This window comes from Nymphaea colorata, chromosome 14, assembly GCF_008831285.2.
Source record: "Nymphaea colorata isolate Beijing-Zhang1983 chromosome 14, ASM883128v2, whole genome shotgun sequence".
NCBI classification, from domain to species: domain Eukaryota; kingdom Viridiplantae; phylum Streptophyta; class Magnoliopsida; order Nymphaeales; family Nymphaeaceae; genus Nymphaea; species Nymphaea colorata.
Genome location: NC_045151.1, coordinates 11,192,573 through 11,212,451, shown reverse-complemented (window position 1 = coordinate 11,212,451; position 19,879 = coordinate 11,192,573). Strand labels below are relative to the sequence as shown.

At 36.4% G+C, this 19,879-nt stretch overlaps 1 protein-coding gene across 3 annotated transcripts; it reads right to left on the bottom strand.

Moving 5' to 3' along the window:
- Positions 1-629: 629 nt before the first annotated feature.
- On the bottom strand, positions 630-19,508 carry LOC116267730 (protein REBELOTE). 3 transcript variants are annotated; one of them, XM_031649600.2, is made up of 13 exons: positions 19,316-19,508; positions 17,328-17,466; positions 15,015-15,072; positions 8,409-8,529; positions 8,273-8,321; positions 7,855-7,949; positions 7,257-7,325; positions 5,353-5,826; positions 4,548-4,850; positions 3,161-3,487; positions 2,850-3,056; positions 1,310-1,399; positions 630-1,220 (listed from the first exon to the last, which is right to left on the bottom strand). In XM_031649600.2, exons 2-13 carry the CDS (start codon positions 17,461-17,463, stop codon positions 1,149-1,151), a joined length of 2,001 nt encoding a protein of 666 aa, XP_031505460.1. In that variant the 5' UTR covers positions 17,464-17,466; positions 19,316-19,508; the 3' UTR covers positions 630-1,148. The 3 variants fall into 3 exon arrangements, with proteins under 3 accessions (XP_031505460.1, XP_031505462.1, XP_031505461.1); XM_031649602.2 differs by having other exon boundaries at positions 17,346-17,466; XM_031649601.2 differs by lacking the exon at positions 19,316-19,508 and adding an exon at positions 18,863-19,056.
- Positions 19,509-19,879: the final 371 nt, after the last annotated feature.

The following is a 19,879-nucleotide window of genomic DNA, read 5'->3' as shown; positions in this document are numbered from 1 at the left end:
TATGAACCATCTAAAATGTTGATCAGCAATAAGTGCGGTGAGTAAGCAATGTCCAAATTGCGTTCTTTTGGTTTATTCACTCAAGAAAATTGGGTCAAATTCTAATTGATTTCGGACAGGTACATCATGTAAGTAACTAGTTCCAAGTTTCCAACATGTGAAAGCCAGATCTTGATTCTTACTCCGTCAGCGCCAGATCCAATTTCAAAAATCTAAATACAAGTTTCATCCAGCTCCAAATCTGATTAAAGAAAGCCCAAATGGGTTAGAGTCGATCAAGACTGGGTCGAGCCATTTAGATCCCTAACGACGGCATCACAATCGTTTCCCACACTTGGAGGTGCAACGACAAGCTGGCTTGCTTGTTGTCTAGACCGATTGGCTTGATTTGGCCTGGCTAAAGAAAAATGTCGATCAACTCAAGGCCCAGTTGTTGAACCTGCACCAAAACGTGGCAAATAAAGCGCTGGCGCCTGTCCTTGTTCCTCTTTATAATGATCATACGGAGAGCCGCCTTTTAATTAGACATTATAAGAAGGTATGCATAGCTAAAATACCAAACTTTTTTCTTTTTCCGGCAATTTGAGATATTCAACACAGGCATTTCCTGAAATGCAAGTCACTGTAGATTGGTTGAATTGATATAAAGCATGCATTAGTTCCCTAGAAGAGGGATGGGGGCCAGTAATCAAGGTTTGCTTATCAGAATTGTTTCATGGCATAAGGCCCCGATATCTGGAGCACAGAACAAATTCAAATATAACTAATCCACTCGTTGTCATTGGATATAATGTAACACAATAATTCAGGAAAACTGTGCAATCAAGAAATATATATGAGATTTGCACTTCTCTTCGTCCTTGCTCCTGTAGTTCCATTCTCCTGTCCAGACATTTTCTCTTGTAACTTCAACCTGGATCTTCTACAATGCTGGAAAACCATCTTGAGGACGAACAGGAAGAAAAAAGCATACCAGTTGGCAAGCATAGAAGCCAATTACATTTTATCTTGAGAACGTACCAGTTGGCAAGCAGAGAAGCCAATTACGTTTTATCTTAAGAACGTACCAGTTTGCCACGTAGAGAAGCCAATTACAGGAGCAGTTTAAATTTAAGCCAGTCCACTGCTTTCGTTCCTTCTATGCTATATTAGAGAAGTGATTTCCCAACTATACTGGCATAATACTTCTGGAAAGAACCATTCCCTTTTCTTTTTTCATCCTAGAGGTTGTCAATATACTAGTCAAGGTTTCTTTTAAACTAAAATACTGGAAAAAGGAAAAAAAAAAGAAAAAAGGAAGAAGTCAGACCTGGAGAAAAGATTCAATAGATGCTTGATCATTTGGAGAAAAAGCAATTTCATCCCTCTTCCTCTGAACGAAGTCTATGTTTCTCTCCACCTAAATCAGATAAAGAAAAAGGTGAATGAAGCTAAAGGGATTGTGTGTCATGAATGGCAATAGAAGCTACTCTATTGTCTTTATTCTAGAAAGTGTCTTGGCATACGTTAACATCTTGTAATGAGTATCATGATGGACTTAGAGAAAGGCAACATCTCTTCGTAATCAACAATTAGGTCAGAGTACAACAGCCAGACACATAAAGGAACATGCAGGTAAAGATTGCCAAAGGAGACGAAAGATCCATTATGAGATCCTTGATTCTAGACATCATAGGCTCTAGATGCCTTGTTTCAGATCACAAGGCTTGATAAAAAAAAATAAAAAAAATGCATGAAGGAGATGATAGTCCACCATGAGATCCACCACCCTAAAGTCCAAACACCATTGCTTTCTTGCAAGACGCATGAAAATTGACAAAATTGTCCATTGTGCACATGATATTCCTACAATTAATATCATTAGCATAGTAGTGCATCTAGCTTGCAATTGTTTCTCTTACACACTATATACCATGAAATGAGAAAGTGGCAGAAACTCCTTAAGCATCTTATACTGGTTATAAAATTTTATTCAATTGGCAAAACACTGGAAAAGGAAACAAGATAGGCCTTGAAACACTGCTGTTGGTTATCGAACCATTTTCTTCTCATCTTCCTGGCTCACTGGCTCCAGAATTTCAACCACAGTTATTTCACTAGATAACGACATTAAGGACTGCAAAGTCTAAATCTAAAACTAGTTCAACCTGCCCTTCCTAGAGCTTAATTGATCAGTTTAACTCTGTACAAGATGGATGGCATGGTTAGCGTTTGTTCCATAAAATCAAATACTAGTTACAAGCCACTACTTCCATGCCCCTAAATTATGGCTAGGACCAGTGCCATAGACACATAAGGCCATTAACCTATATGTGAATTTGTAAACTAACGACAACAACAATGGCAACAACAACAACAACAATAACAATAACAATTTCTCAAGAAATCATCAATACATTGACGACAAACAACATATCACAGACTCGTAATTAAAAGGTTTAAAACAAGGATGATAATATGATATCATTCACCAAATAGAAAGAACATTAAAAAAAGAAAAGACAAGATTGGACTCGGTTAAATTTGATCGAAACAAAATTGAACAAAAAGGGTATGGGGTGAGATTGTGAGTTGACCAGCCCATATACAGGCTTTGACTGTGTTTGCATTGGGTCCAAGGCTACACATGCTTCCTAAGTGTCAGTACAGTGCGGCTGCATTTGGAAATGTCCCTATGACAGCCGGCAGTCCAATTTTGAAATTTACACACTACATGCTTAAATTTCAGACTGCATGCAGCAAAAGAAAATTGTCACACAATTCTGCAACAGATGACTAGTTTAAATTTCAAGAACATTAATTTGCTGATTGGAAACATAACTGAGACAGAAAGCTTATACAACATCTACCTGGTCCACAAAGGGCTTTACAAGATGCCTGAGGTTCTCACTATTCCTCATTTGCAAAAACTTCCTGAAGCTCATAAGGGGAAACAAAGCTAACTCTGGGAAGGATATATGGTAGCTCCATTGAAAAAAGTGCTCTGCTAGTGTTGTAACTGCAGAACGCACACACTCCTCCCGATACTTGCTCAGTTTCAATAGTTGCTTTGGCACCTGATAGATAGATAAACACCTAATAGTGACAGCTACTAAACAAGAATCTAAAGCAGTAAAAATCCATATAACGGACAAGACAATGTTTCTTAACTTGAACCAACCTTTAAGAATCTTGAAAAATTAAAATCTTTTGGAGCTCTATCATCAGCTTTACCGTCTTCCCCAAATTCTAATAAGCTTAGAGATAAATAACCCACAGGAATGAAGACACCACTGGCATCTGAAAGCTTATTCAGCAAACAAATGCACTTAAGCCTCAAAGGCAAGAAACGAGGCCCAGGAAACAAATGCGCTACTCCAGTTACAATCTGAATTGCCAAGTATAGCAACCCCTGAAGATCATATTCCTTGATGTTAGCAGATACAAACTTAACCCAAAGTTCGAGGCAGTTCACATACTGCCAATCATGTATTAGCCTTAGTCCCTCCTGAAAAATGCAGAAAGCATTAGAAAGAAATAAAAAAATTGGATATCATGCAATTAAATCATAACCATGATTATAAAAGTCTAACAAGAAAATATTGTAGAATACGCAGAATCCTAGCATATTTGGATAACACCATCATCAACATCACAATGAATTTTTTCAACACTGACATTTTAAAGATCCTTTCTAGATTCAATACCTTGATTCCATAAAAATATCAATAAAATTAGAGGAGAGACAACAAGTTGACCTTCCAATGAAGTCAACCTTCCAATTATATCAACCCAATATCACAATTCCAATGTTCAACTCATTGTGAATGTTATAACCGATCGACATCAAATAAAGAAGCATCTGTAAATACATAGTAATTAGTAACAGAACATGTTAATTCGCCTCATAAAAGTTTAGGCAATCTTAGGTAGAATTTGCTTTCTTTGTCCTATCAAATTTCTGTTGATACTTAAACAAGATACAAATTATTGTCCATATGCTGGGTCTCACCAACAACAGTAGCTTCCACAGTGCACTATTAGACTTACATTTGAAAATCATTGTGTACATGTCCAAAAAAAAATCATGACAAAAATTTGATTGTCAGGGTTTTATCGGCGAGGCTTTTCTCATGTATTTTTTAGTCAAGTTGTTACTTTTGAAAAAAGTCTTGGGAAAATCTTGTTAATTTTTGAAAAAATAAAAGATTCAAAAAAGTGATGTTTACATTTGCAAGATTTAGATCAGCCTACTAAATTATATGTGTGCTTCAGGGTAGAATATACTAGCAACCACAAGCTGCACAATTTGGAAAACGAGCTCAGCCTGTTTCTTAATTTATATTTTTTCTTATAATATCAGAAACTACATAAGGACAGTGCATCAAAGTGTGCGGACAGTTGCTGATGCTTTTTAAAATACACACATATACAAAAGATCTTGCCCTGATAAAGATATTTCCTTGTCATAGTAAATTGAAGGCAATAATATATTAAGAGTGATTCAGAATCTCAGATTGCTGAGAAAAGACTTCCAAAACTGGAGCATATATGATCAGAAAGACTACCTTATTTTTTCTTTTGAAAGCAGGCCGCAAAACCCTGGAAAGATGTTGCATAAGGATGGATGCCTTATGATATGATTTAGCAACATCCAGTGAGTATAATTCCACAACTGAATCAGCAAGAAATTGGATATGTTTTTCATTTTCAGGTTCACCAAATTTGCAGTGAGCCATAAATGTTCGATATGTATCAATTAGAAAGGAATCATAGACCTCTGTCTTTAAATAAACAGCCATGTCCAGAATAAGTAAAAGTGCCATTGAAGAGACACTTCCTCCTCCAGTTGCCCATAGGTTAATGGCAATCTGCAATCATTTTAAATAAGACATTCATCAAGGAAAAATACCAAATTTGGTATACTATCAGATATTCATAATTTGACTTGTACCAATGCACTTGCGATGGCAAAGTTTGAAAGCAATGACATCTCAATTTGAGGCAAATACAGAAAAATCTTTCTCTAAGGAAAAGACCCTAAATGCTCCTTCCTTCACTCATCAAGAAATCATTAAGGAAACAAATGTATTCTTCCTGATGAAACACTAGGTTTGTGGAAAACACCCTGAACTGAAAGTGTCACTGCATTCACATTTTCAGGATTTTGCCATGGAAATGGCCTAGCAAAATTGATAGAAATTAATGCTGTCTACACAAGCCTGTCTAGAAGACACAGAAATGGCCATGTAAACATAAATGCACATGCATCTACAGAGACAGCATGCAGGACATGAATCCGATCATGCTTGTAGATATCCACACACACACACACAATATATTTCTAATACTTTCTGTCAATTCAACACTTACCTTGCTAAGTCTTCTCTGTAATTCTGGAAATGGAACCAAAAAGCTAACTGAATCTCTGAGTCGAGAAAGGATAAAGGCAATTATTTGTGTATCTGTAACCTGAGTCAAAAGGTAAAATGTACTTTTAAAATAAGACTTAACCAACGGCTTCATAGAGGTCCACTTTGAAGTACATTGCAGTTCCAATATAGTGCTCTTCTTGCAACCAGAATTTGACATCCCCATCAATCTTCTGAAGATGCTGTCAGATTGATGAAGCACAAAAAATTGAATTTTGCAGAAGGCCACTTTTGTTTGAAACTTGTATACCGTTGCATCAGGGCTTCCACTTCCATAATGACATGCAGCCCTAAATCCATTTAACAGATTAGGAAGCACAGAGATGTCCTCCTGATTCATGATCTGTTGGCACCATGAAGCAATGGTGGAACTTGTAAGGACTTTGCCATTTGGCCCACCTTCTTCATCTGATAGCTACCATACAAAGGCCAATTAGTAAAGCCAATTAGTAAACCATAGAGGAAAACGAAAATTCACAAATGATTGAAAATCATGGCATTAGAAAAATTATTTTAGAAGAAACAAGCATCGCTAAACAAATCGCCTCAGCAGCATAAACTAACAAATAAAAAAGAGATGGATGTAAAGGCAACTCCTGGACAAAGTACTTAAGGAAAATAGAGCAGCCTGCATCGCTTTACTGCTTGCTTATGATATTTTTGGTAAGAATAAATTTCTGAAGCATGTTCCATCTTGGCCCTCATAGGAATATTTGTCCTCAAGAGTTTATTCACTTTTAATCTTGCTTGTTATGATTTATCCAACCATTATTGTGTCAGAGATTGCTAGTAGATGGCCTTCAAAGGTCTATCCCAATACAATGCTGCTTCAATGAATCAAACCAAGGTTCAAATGAAGCCAGATAACAAAACATATAGATAGCCAATGATTTAATCAAGCCATACCTTAATTTCAAAGAATATTGGGGCACAAATCATATTAACAATTAAAGATGAAAAGCAAAGGTAATAAAACCTAAAAATTTCCACCAGATTGTACAAACCGTTCCGCATGAACATGCAAACATTTTGGAAAAAATGAATGCAATCTGTTGTAAATTTCTTTCCCAAATTCAAGGAAATTTATCAGGTATAAATAAAAACCGCAATAAAGGAACCTAACCCAGTGATGAGGTCCAAACAACTACATACAATGGAAATAGTGATCCTAATAGGCAAATACCACTACAGGATCAAGCTGTTCCAGACTAACAATATGATGATATAAGTTGCAAAATGTAAATGTTAATAAAACCCTTCTTTGGATGGTTTGGTTGGAAGGATGGCTCCTCCAGCCTAAGCTTGCCCATTTGATGTAGAGATCTTTCCTCACAATCTGAAGCTGTTGGTAGAAAATCATTGAGTGCAGTGGAGGGAATGAAGAGAATTTTGACTGGAGTTAGGAAGATGAATGAAAGAAAGATGTCGTCTAGAATTTAATTCAACTATAGAACCCTAATTCTTTTAAACTCTGGTCGATAAAGCTTAACAAAGACAAGAATTTTAATCAAAGACAAGACAAACCCAAATGTATCACCCTATACAGGCAATGTCATAAATGCCCTTGGGAAGTTGTAAGTTTATGAGAAGTTATTTTAAAATTAGTAGCTTAATCAAACAAATGGACAAAGCAGACAACAGAGGAGTGAGGAAAGGTCTGATAACAATTACTGACATGACGTACAACTCAAGATTTAATATAGCTGAAAATAGTAGAAATTTAAAGTAGCCAATGTCATCACTTGAAGATGGTGAACATTTTCAAATCAATAACATTAACATAAGCATAACAGAATGATAGAAGCAGTAGAATTACTGCCATATAGAAACTGATCAATATCTTACCAACTCTTCATCGCTTGCATGTTGAAGCTGTGAACTATGATTTTCCAGGAATTCACGAAATTTTGGATCCTGTGGAGAAATTGAAGCAAGTGTAAACTTGGTACATTCCATCAGCCAGAAGTGGTACCATCATGAAGCGCACCACTATTACTTGTAAGAGTGGTCATGGACTAATAGTCTAATACCACTTGAGGGACAATATGTAAAAATTGTTCAAGCCTTGCCATTCTTTTGTTTGTATATTACACACAAGCATTTGAACTATCAATGTTTCCATGCTCGAAAAGGGTAAAGTTTAAGAAGATTCATTAATTTATACTGGTTACAAGTACAAACCCTATCAGGTGATGCTCGAGGAGAGAAGATCTCTCCCCCACTTACCCTTGCCCCTAAGATCGAAGGGCTGCTCTTGTGCAGGTGTGAGCCTGAGCCCAATGCACATCAGCTAGTGCAGTGTTCCCACATCATAGAACAGAGGCATAGTGCCCACAGCAATAGAACAAACGATGGGAGTTTCACGTGACCACCTACCCAATCAGCAACGCTATGCAAATACATCTAAAGACATGAGAACTTTATAAGGACAGGAAAATCTTACCTTTTTCTTCAATCTATCTAGTTTTCTCTTTTGCTTCATAAGCTCCATCTGAATTGCCTTGTTCTGCTCAGAGAGAGTAGTATCATAACCTTCCCCTGCAACAACAGTTAACAGACATCCTTGTGGTTTTACCAAAATTTGAAAAGGGATTTGTCCAGAGGGAAAAGTACTTGTATGCCATTTGATTTAACTTGTTCTATTTTCTCTTTTTTCAGGTACTTCTGTCAGCCATTAGTTTTATGGACAAATTTAGCCCCGAAGGATTACTATGTAATGCTTAAAAAGGATAGGGATAGATTTGTAATAACTATAAGGTAGGGATGAATATATCACAGGACCATAAAATAGACACTAGAATTGGGGAAAGAAGCTAGAGAGGATGTTTGAAGCACAAAGTTCAGAGTTTGCTTTTATTAACCTGAACTGCCATCACTTCTCTCTGTGAAAAGATATGGAGCAGCAGAATCCTGAAAAGAATATCAGAACCATCTATAACAAAGAATTAAAAGTTAAAGCAAATAAGCCCATCTGTCTGAGAAAATGGAGGATCTTACCTCAGGGAGAAGACCATCACTCTCGGAATCAGAATGCGCAGTTGGATCATTGTAAATATCATTACCAAAAGTATCTGCAAAAATGTCATCCAGCGTCTGGTTTACAATATCTTCAGGATATCTGCCAATATTGATGACCATAACCATATGTGATTGCAGTAAAACCAGGAAAAAATCCACTATTTCAAGTTCATTGTCAATTCATTCTCTCACCTACATAAAACAGAAAAAAATTGGTAATATATGCTTACAGGGTTTTCTTTAATAAGCCGAAGGATATTATGCCATAAATCTCATCAGGAAAAAATTAGCTTTTTTCAGAAAGCTGAAAAAACATCTCTCCTGAATACTCTTGCCATCCAATCTCAGAATGTATGAACATAAGTTTCTTACTTGAAAATATTCAAATTCTATTCTACAACTGATCAATAAAATTAACAAAAAGCATATATTGTATCAAATATGCAAAATGGAAACCAGATGAAAGTACAATCTTTCATAAGAACACAAAATGATAAACTATCTTAGTTGTTAAGGTGACGCCTAGGCGCCCGGTGACCTCCATCGCCTAAGTACATCACTTAGGCGAAGGAATATGGGTTGGCACCTAGAAGCTTGTGCTAGGCACTCACCAATGGAAACCGTAAAGTCATTTACCTTTTGTGGTAAAATTGACATATTTAACAGATAATTACTAATAAATATAGTTACGGAAACTGTTAAAAGGATAAAATTCTGACGGTGGAAACGGAAAAGGAAGTTTCCACAATCAAATGTTGCCTGCTGCCGATCTGCTGCTGCTACTGCTGTACCAAGGTGCAGCTGCTACCTGCTGCTGTAACAAGGTGTTGCCTGCTGATGTTCCAATGTATGATGTATATAGCTATTATGTATATATCCTGTATATATACAGTCTTTATATGGTTCAATGGATAGTATTATTATATATACTTTAAAGTTTAATAGATATTACTGCGTGACATACATTCTGTTATGTGATGAAGTTTAAACTTAAAAGGTTATATGATATAGTACAATATATATATATATATATATATATATATATATATATATATATAACAACATATGGTTCGTTGTTTGTGTTAGTTTTCCATGTTATGCAGGTTTATCTATGTTTTGTCAAAATATTTAATTGACTGATGTGTCCACAGCTGTTTCAATTCTGTTATAAATACATATATTCACTGCTGCTGCCGCCTGGCTTCTTTGGAAAACTAGTGTATATGTGATGAATATCCATAACAGAAAATATATGTATATCTATGTACTGTTACGTATGTATATGTAATTTCTGTTACACTATACAGAATGTGTATTTTCTTCTATATGTTACTCTTCTATATGTGTATACTGCATGTGTATAGAGTCTAGACTATTAGTCTATTACTATATTATTCTATATATATGTTGTTACATATTACTTATATGCCTGTTATATTTTCTGTATTTACTAAAAATCTACAAGCAGATGGATCACGGAAGTTCAAACAATGCACATGCATATCCAAGTGAATGTGAAAATCAAGTTCACGAACAGCTGCAGCCTGAGAATGTCTGCATTCCAAAATCAGTTGACCCTACATGACGGTGGGCCTATTGCACAAACAAGAGTAACATGAACGCAATTACCTGTGCGAGATGTAGGAGGGTTTTGAATGGTGCAATTCACTGAATTAAGCAACATCTACTTGGCATTGGAAAAAATGCTACTACTCGTGACAATTTTACCATCAAAATTAGGAAAGTATTGCACGAATTCATGGAGGAACAAAAGGCAAAGAAGTCTGACAGCATGAACAAACAAACTCGATCATCTACATGCACATGTATAGATGAAAATCTATGTAACATGGATACTGCTTTGAAGGAGCAGTACCCGCACCATACCGGTACGCACTAGGGTATGTCCAGGGTACTGCGTTGACCATACCGGGTACGGTCAACATATCCAAGTACACATCGATCCATTTTCAGACTCGGTCAAAGTTGATGAGTCCAAAAAAATCCACAGTTAGGGTTTACGTTTTTTTTTTAACGTTAAAATAAAACAATAAAGAGAAAACATAAAGCCGTCGATCGTTTCTGCGTTTTCACCTACAGCGACCGACATCAGCAAGCTCCACTCCAGCGAACGGCGACTTCTCCGATGACCGACGACTTCTCCGGTGAAGGGCGACGCCTTTTTTAACGTCAAAGAGAAGCGAAACGCAGCAGCGCCCTCAACGGTTTCTGCGTTTCACCCACAATGATTGATGGCAGCAAGCTCCACTCCGGCAAGTGATGGCATCTCCAGCGATTCTCCAAGAACACCAACGACTTCACTAGCGAAGGGCAACGCCTTTTTTAACGTTAAAGAGAAGCAAAACACAGTAGAACCCTCGACGGTTTCTACGTTTCACCAACAGCGACCGACGACATCAAGCTCCACTCCGGCGAATGATGACTTCTCTAGTGAACGGCAACTTCTTCAATGACCGACGACTTCTCCGGCGAAGAGCAACACCTTTTTTAATGTTAAAGAGAAGCAAAATGCAGCAGAGCCCCCAACCACAACGACCAAAATCTGGTTCTCCATTGCCTAATTTGGGCATTTTTTCTGTGACCAATATTTAAGCATTTTATTTCTCCGATAGCCTCACCCGTTGTTCGACAGCCTCTCCCATCTACTGGTGGTAGGTATTTTCATCCTCTCCCTTCTGTCCAACATTCATGCATTTTTCTAGACTAATGTAGATAATCTTATTTTTGTGATTTTCTAATCGCCTGATTTGAGCATGACACTTATGTGATGTAGCTCCAACGGCTACACTGTTTTCATGTGGCAGCCGCAGACCAGCAAAGCCACATCAATTTTTTTTCTTACGAGCTAGAATTGTTGATATATACTTTCAGTTATTGGTTCTAGATTTTTGCTTTTCAGACATAAGTTGTAATGATTGATAAAGGAAAAGGAACGATGCTTACAAGTGAAAGTAGAAATATGGCAAGCAATAGTAATATTGTTAATATCGCTGCAGTAGAAATGGATTCATCTAAGCCTCTTTGGTGCTATGTGACTAAACTAGGAAAAACTAGTGATGGTGGTGAGAATATGAATTTTGCCTGCAATTTTTGTAATAAACATTTTACTGGCTCTTATACGCGTGTCAAGGTACATTTATTGCATATCAAAGGCCACGAAATTAGAGGTTGTGAAAAAATTAGCAAAAAATCGATCAAGGAATTGAAAAAAGAACAAGATGCAACCGAGATGAAAAAATCTTCAGCCAAGTCAAGTGAACTATATGTTCCTCTTTATGCTATTGATGGAGGTAAAGATGCTTCAAAGAAAAGAAAAATGAACATGTGGATGGAGCCTACCAAAACAATAGCACAAACATTCAAAAATATGAGAATGGCAGAGATGGATAGAAGGTTCTTTTTTGCAAGTTCAATTCCTTTTAATGTAGCTAGAAGTCCTTATTGGAAAGATGTTGTCACAAGTTTGGCTAATAGTAGTTTGGTTGGTTATGTACCCCTGAGTTTAGAGAAGTTGAGAACCGTAATTCTTAGAGAAGAGAAAGCAAACATCAAAAAACTATTAAAGAAAAAAAAAATTTCATGAACAGAATATGGAGTATCCATTGTTTCTGATGGGTGGACTGATATACAAAGGCGATCACTGATAAATTTTATTACTCATTCGCTTAATGGACCAATGTTTTTGAAGTGTGTCGACTGATGCATCTGGGGAGTATAAAGATGTTGAGTATTTAAAAATACTATTTATAGAAGTCATCAAAGAAGTGGGTGAAGACAAAGTTGTGCAAATTATTACTGATAATGCTCCAGTTTGCCAATGAGCAGGGATGAATTTGGCAAGTGATCCCAAGTATAGTCACATATTCTAGACTCCTTGTGTGGCACACAGTATAAATCTAGCACTTAAAAGTGTTTGCAACCCATCAAAAAAAGATGCGAACACTGTTAAATTGTGTTTATGGATTGAAGAGCTTGAGCATGATGTCAGAAACATCAGAAATTTTGTTGTAAACCACCACAATGCTCTTGCTATATTTAATAAGCATTCAGATTTGAAATTGTTGAAGGTAGCAGGGACTCGTTTTGCATCTGTTATTGTAATGATGAAAAGAATAAAGCAGGTGAAACATGTATTAACACTTATGGTGACTGACAATGATTGAGAGTTTTATCGGAGTGATGACATTGTGAAGGCTCAAGAAATTAAAAAAAGTAATTTAGATGATAAATGGTGGGATAAGATTTCATATTTTCCGCAGTTTACAGAGCCTATTTGGCATATGCTAAGAGAAGTTGATAAAGAAGGGCCATGTCCATAGAGTTTATGATATGTAGGATAACATAATTGAAAAGAATTTAAAACATCATTTTTACACATGAGAAGAAGAATGTTGCACTTGATGATTCTGAGTTTTTTGATCATGTGCATAAAATTTTAGTAAGAAGATGGAATAGAAACAATGACCCTTTGCATTATATGGCTCACTCCTTAAATCCCAAATCTTATGGACAAACATGGTTGGCAGGAGGTACTGGTTGTGTTTCTCCTAATCGAGATCTAGAAATATCAAACAATAGGAAAATATGTTTGGAAAGAGTATTTTCTCATTCTCATAGGTTGAAGATAATAAATAATGAGTTTGCAAGCTTCTCTGGTGGAAGAAGTGATTCATTGCAAGCTGCAATGGCAAGAGATGAAGAAAATCCTGTTAATTGGTAGTTATGTTTTGGAGCATCGACACCAAATCTCCAACAGCTTGCGTTGAAGTTATTATCTCAACCTGCAACCTCTTCATGTTGTGAAAGAAACTGAAGCATTTATTCTCAAATTCACAACATCAAGAGAAATAAGCTAACTAGTAAGCGAGCAGAAGATTTAGTTTATGCCAACTCCAACCTACGCTTACTTTCACGTACTTCAGATGATTATAGGTATTGCTTTCTTTTTTTTTATCTTTGATATGTATACATCTGTACATTATATTAGTTGTTTGAAGTTAATATTAACTTAAATCATATTGTGGTTGTGTTGCAACTTGCAGTTCAGGATCATCCAAGTATTGGGATGTTAATCCATAGGACATTGACATGGAACTTGAAGGAGAACATGTGCTCTTAATATGAACCTTACAGAACCCGTTGTTCCTTCTAATCTTGATGATGCGATTGAGGAGAATCAACAAAGCTGATATATTTTGTATGTTAATTGCTTTCATACTTTGTTTAGTAGTATCTATAAATTTTGGATCATGATTTATGAATATGCTATTCTGTTTGTAATTTTCGATATATATATATGTGTGTGTGTGTGTGTGTGTGTGTGGCTGTACCCCGACACCCAAATTTCTTGAAAATTGTGACATAGATGAAGATGTAGAGATTCAAATGTAAACGTCAAGAGATGAATTTGGATCACGATCAGCATGTCAGAAAGGTCCTATGGATATATTTTTGCAACAAGGCACTAGCAAAAAAAACAGACAACTTTGGAAAATCGATATAAGAAGGAAGAAAAACAAATCATATGTCAAACCATTAGTAGATGGTTTTACTAGGCAGAGATTCCATTTACGTTGTCAATCTACCTTTGTTCTAAGCCATGAACGAAGCTATAGGACAATTTGGTCCAAGCATGAAGGGTTCGTTGTACCATTAAATGCAAGAAGCTTTGTTGGCATTAGAGGTTGCATGCAAAGATGAGTTGCTCAAAGTACATAAAACACACTGGAAGAAGCATGAGTGCTCTATAATGTCAGGTGCATGGACATACACTAGGGGCATATCTTTGATCAATTTTTTGGTCCACTGCCTTATAGGAACAATGTTTTTGAAATCAGTTGATGCATCTGACAAAGCTAAAGATGTATACTTGTTTAAACTATTAAGAAATGTCAACAAAGAGGTGGTGAAGAGAATGTAGTCCAGATTGTGACTGATAATGCTTCCAACTATGTGAAGGTAGGTAAGATGTTGATGAATGAACCAAATTTGGAACACCTATTTTGGACGCCATGTGCAGCACATTCCTTAGATTTGATGTTAGAAGACATTGGAAAAATTCCAGATTTCAAAAATACATTTATTAAGGCAAGACAGTTGGTGGTATTCATTTATGCACATGGCAAGACTCTAAACATGATGCGGTCTCATACACAAAGAGACCTTTATAAGCCAGTTGTAACCCGATTTGCAACAAGATTTTTAACTTTGGAAGTTTACAAAATGCAAAAAAAGGGTCTAAGGATCATGTTCACATCTAATGAATGGTCGAAAAGTAAGTTAGCTAAGACTACAAATGGAAAAACGACAGTTAGCTAAGACTCAAATAAACAAATGTACTATATAGTAAGCATGAGTAGCTGCAGTTATTGATTATTAGCTGCAAATCATAAGTGATGTGCTAAACAGTTTACAGTGTTTTCATAACCAAAACAAGGAAGTTGTAAAGAGGCAGGAAAATTAAGTACAGAGCAATATTAAGGTGCAAGTAAAATGAGAAGCATATTATTGTCTTTAACAATTTAAACCAATAGAAAAGAAGATAATGCAAGACAACCTGCTTACCCCTCTACAGTCTTTGTATCTGCAGAAGTTGGATGATCCAAATTTTCAACTTTAGCTCCTGCAATGACAACTAGAGTGCTTAGAAAAAGTCATTGATAATCATGACAATCATTGATAATCATGTAAAGTCATTTTTGTACGAACTACCTTGGGTGCATAAATGAATTATTCGCCCCATAGTTATTTTGATATGTGTAGCTTCATTTTTTTTTGGGTACATATCTGTAGCTTCATTTTGAATGATAAATGGTTAAACTGCTCACAAGTAGCTCAGACTTGAGGAGTTAAATGTTTCAGCATACAGGGTTCAATTAACCAATGTCAACCATTTTGAAGCTTCACGCCCACCCCCATTCGAAACATCAGTGTTATCCGCAGCGTACGATATGTATCATATAGGTCGGCAAAACCTAGACAATATGCCTACGATACACGTTTTTCATGTGTATAGGCCGTATCTTACAATCTGTGCAATTTTTAAAAAAATCCCAAACTATCTCTTCCCCTCCATTTCTAACACTTCTAACATATCCAAAAAGGGGAATTTTTTACTGGTTTTGGAGAAAAAATACCAGATAAAGAATCAATTTGAGGAAGAAAACACCAATTTGAAGGCAGATTTGCTGTGAGAAACCCATTCATGAGTTAAAAAGGAGAGATTTTGTGTATCTTCTTCTACAAAAAGTATTCAATCTCTCAATTTCAAGTTTTAATGTTTTGTAAAGTTTATCATATCTTTCCATTTATTTTATGAAGTTATTTGCTTTATTTTTTAATGTGTTGTCAAAATATTATGGCTCATGAATGATGAATCATGAATATTCATTATGTGTATGATAAATTTTTTATATATGACATATTTTTCATTATTTTTCTGAATTTTATCTTTTTTTTAAAAATTTTATGATTAAAAATAATTTTACGATGTGTTTATTACGATACATTACGATACGTTACGATACCACGTATAAGTCGGCCTGACCGATAAGCCTAAGTGTTACGATATGCCTTTTACAACATTGAGAAACATAAAGGAAGCTTTTCAACTCATATGGCTCGAGCATAGTAAACAATCACTATGCAACCTAGAGTACAACAGCTTAATAATATCAGTCCTAAAAACAGTTTGTACAAGATTCTAAAATGACTAATCAAGACTAATCGAGATCATTAGATTGATTAAAAAAAAATAAACAGAAATAAATACACGAGGACACATATATATTTTTATAGGTCAGGGGTTAGTCAGCTGACCAATGAGTAGGCTGAGTCGCTGACTAATTGACTAGTTAGACCACCTAGTCGCTGGTTTGAAACACAGGTCAGTCAAAGACTGACTCAACCAACTAGTCAGAAAAATCACCAGCTAGTTGGGATTTTGACAAGAAAGTGTGGTCTAATACAAATCCACCCATTTCCCAGCCAGCTACCACCTGGAATGCTGGCAAAAATAAATGTGATTGGAATTTCCTTTTTCAAATTTTCAGGCAGAAAATGGGTGTTTGAGGTCCTATGACATGGTTGGCCTTAGCCACACCATTTTCCAGCTGGTGGGCACGTAGCCTATATCTATATATATATGTATGTATGCATTATATGTGTGTGCGTGTGTGTAATCTTTAATTTTTTTTTTTTTAACAAACATTGCATTGCATCTAACAAGGTTAAAACCAGGTGGTTGCCAAACCTCATCTGCAAAAACTGGTTTTGGAAAAAATGAGCCTGAGGCTTTATTGAACTTAAATGGCTAAAGGCCATCCATTTGCAATCCAAACATCAACAGCATTATTCCCTAACCATAATTTTAGTCTAACGACCATTACAAAGTCACACCTCTTATGAACACTTCCACTAACACTTGATCTTCTTGCAATGTTATTACTACATCCCAATTTCATGTTTTATTTGAAAAACATGTTACACACAAATATAACAATGAACATTCATCAATTTAACATGCATAAGTCACATAAAGTCATAACTAATCAAACAATAGGCTTAGGGTCTTATGAGTCACGAAATACACTAATTCAAGTTACACCTCATTTCTTGAGTTGGTCGAGGAACAAATGCAGGGGAAGTACTAGATACTGAATGGAAGATGAGAAAAGCATTCACATTTGGAAAGAAACATTATATTTTGAATGTCTGATTCATTAATCAGAGTTGTTTTATATGAACTTCCAGAAATCCCAAGACATCATCAGCCAAAACACTCCTATCAATAAGAAATACCAGAAAGCATCTTGAGAAAAAAATGAAAAAGCACACCATACAACATGGAATAATTGAAGAACTAAAACAAAAGGAAACCTGGATTATAAGACCTACTAGAAGCCCTTTTTTTCCCGAGGGAACCCCTGAAAGCATTCTGCTTTCGCTTTCTCTTTTGAACAGACTGAAGATTCTTACGAGCAAACTTACGAGCCTTCTTCCCAAGTTTCCCCATTTCCTTCAAATTTAACAGAAGCTACAGATCAGTAAATCATAGAATGCAAAAGAAATCTGAAGGTGAAAGTAAAACAAATGAACCAACAACTGAAATACTGTAATGTTAATGCACACTTTATATAACATGAGAAGGATAAAAGAATTTGGCAACATGACATGTCTGAAATTCTGTACTGAACTAACATCATGTCCCAAATCAAACATAATAAGAGTTACTCTTAAATATAATTACAGGAAAACCGTAAAACTGTTCAGTCTTACAATGTTTTCACTCATGCTCTATAGAATTCCAGATACAAGATGAAAGTCTTCAGAATCAGGAATAAACAAGTGTATAAAAATTAAGACAATGTAAGTCAGTCTTGATGATATAGTTATTACAAACAAGAAAGAAAACAAGAACAAATCGGAAACACCATTTCAAAAAGTAGCCAATTGATCAACATAACAAAATTAGAAAAGGATAAACATCAGACAACAAATTCAGCAATCAATTCTTTCACATTATTAGGCAATGTTGTCATACTTGATGAGCCAAAGCGAAACATTGATCTTGTGAAGCGAGACAAAGTGAGGACAAGTAAATCAAAGGTGAAGCAAACCGAAGTGTAAGCTTCATGAATAAAATTGTGAAAGAAATAATATCCACAAAATAATGTTTAAAATGAAAAAATAATTAAAATGACTAGAAAGACCTAACCATCTTAAAGAGTGAAGTCCTACAATTTGGCAATTTAGTTCCAAATATTAACATCTAACAAATAAGATTGATAAGAATCAAGCTGACTTTTAGTCAAGAGGTGGCATCTCCTGGAAGAACGTACCAGCCCTTTTTGAAACTCAAATTTACCTTAAATTTAAAATAAAAGAATGCAACGAATTAATCCTATGCTAATATGATCATGCAATGTTCCACCTAAATGGAATGCATGACCATAAACTGTCGATTCTAGTCATCGTTTTACATTTATGACGGATCATCTGGTCACCAAACTTACCCGCTTGCTTGCAGTAACTCGAACAACAAATGAAGAATTTGCTGGTTTTCTTTGATAATGTACGAAAGTTCTAGCGCAGAGATAATAGCTGCTTTCAGTCCCTAAACTAAATAAACATTTGTTGAGATATTTTTCTATGAAAACATCTCAAAACAAAGCATTCAGGATTCGAGGTTTGTATAATGGCAAGGTCACCACTTCTTTCGCAAAAAACCGCAACTAAATGACCACTTTCTCGTTTCAAAGTCAATATTTTAGTTGAACCAACGTAAAATCCGAATCCACAAGTGAATACATAAAAAATCAAAGGAAACAAAAGCTTCGGGAGACTGAAATCACCCATTCTGGGAACACCACCCAGAAAACTAAACAAAAACAAGCACCCCACAGGAAAATTACCTCAGTACACGAACCAAACTTCCAACTCACTGAAAATTACCACCATTCTGAACATCAGAAAAAACCATGGAGAGTCACATACAACGGAGAATGCATCGGGTTCTCCACTGAGATAAGCACGGGCACCCGACGGTGCCTGTGTTTTTCACCACCAAAGACGATGGTCTGAGCCTCCACCGCGAAGGCAGACCGACCAATTAAGGCCACCATAGAGGCTGGCCGTATTGCGCAGGCGAGGGCTGCTGCCAGCCGGCGGCCCTTATTGGAGCACAGAGAAAAGGAGGAAGGACTGCCTGCTGGCGGCCGTCATTTAGAAATTAAAACAGAGAGGGAGAGAGAGAGATACTGAAAAGAAAATGGCTGCCGGCCAGTCAGACATTGTGGGCCGACAGCCGTCAACCGAGAGAGAGAGAGAGAGAGAGAGAGAGAGAGAGAGAGAGAGAAATGACTCACCGGAGCTCGCCGGAGTGACGGCCTTCACCGTAAAGAGATAGAGGGTCGCCGGCGTTCGTCGGAGAGAGAGCGACCGGCGTCCGTCGTAAAGAGAGAGTCGAAGGGCTCTATTTTTTGCGCTCGTTGGAAGCAGGAAACGGACGAGACCGAACCCGCAAGGTTTTTCGGGAGACCGAACCCGCAAGGGTTTTCGAAACAGAAAATCCCTCTTCTTAACGGGGTGAAAGGTTTTAGAAAAATGTATATTTTAAAGTTTTTAAATAAGGGGAAAAACTTATCCCTGAAACGTGCGCTTCAAGCTTCAGATGCGTGCGCTTCAACCCTTTGCATCGAGGCGTTCGGTAAAGTGATGCGCTCGGAGGCGCACGCTTCACGCCCCAGATCGCACACGCTTAATGACACTAATCCAAACCGACGAAATGCTCCCCTTTTGAAATGAAAATGTTGAGTTTAATTTTCCGGTTTTAGGTGACTGATCTTAATTTGGAGGACCATCAATTAAGAAAAAGGGCGGTACAATAATAAATCAGTGAATTACTTAACGTACAATTTTTGAATTTAAAA

Bases quoted from the DNA above. Each gene is read 5' to 3' on its own strand.
- LOC116267730 (XM_031649600.2), bottom strand. From the start codon at position 17,463: ATGGGGAAACTTGGGAAGAAGGCTCGTAAGTTTGCTCGTAAGAATCTT. The intron at 7,950-8,272 runs GTTAATAAAAGC...CTGTTGTTGCAG, and splicing joins GAGAAGTGATGGCAGTTCAG to GGGAAGGTTATGATACTACT. The intron at 3,488-4,547 runs GTAGTCTTTCTG...TGCATTTTTCAG, and splicing joins CTTTCAAAAGAAAAAATAAG to GAGGGACTAAGGCTAATACA.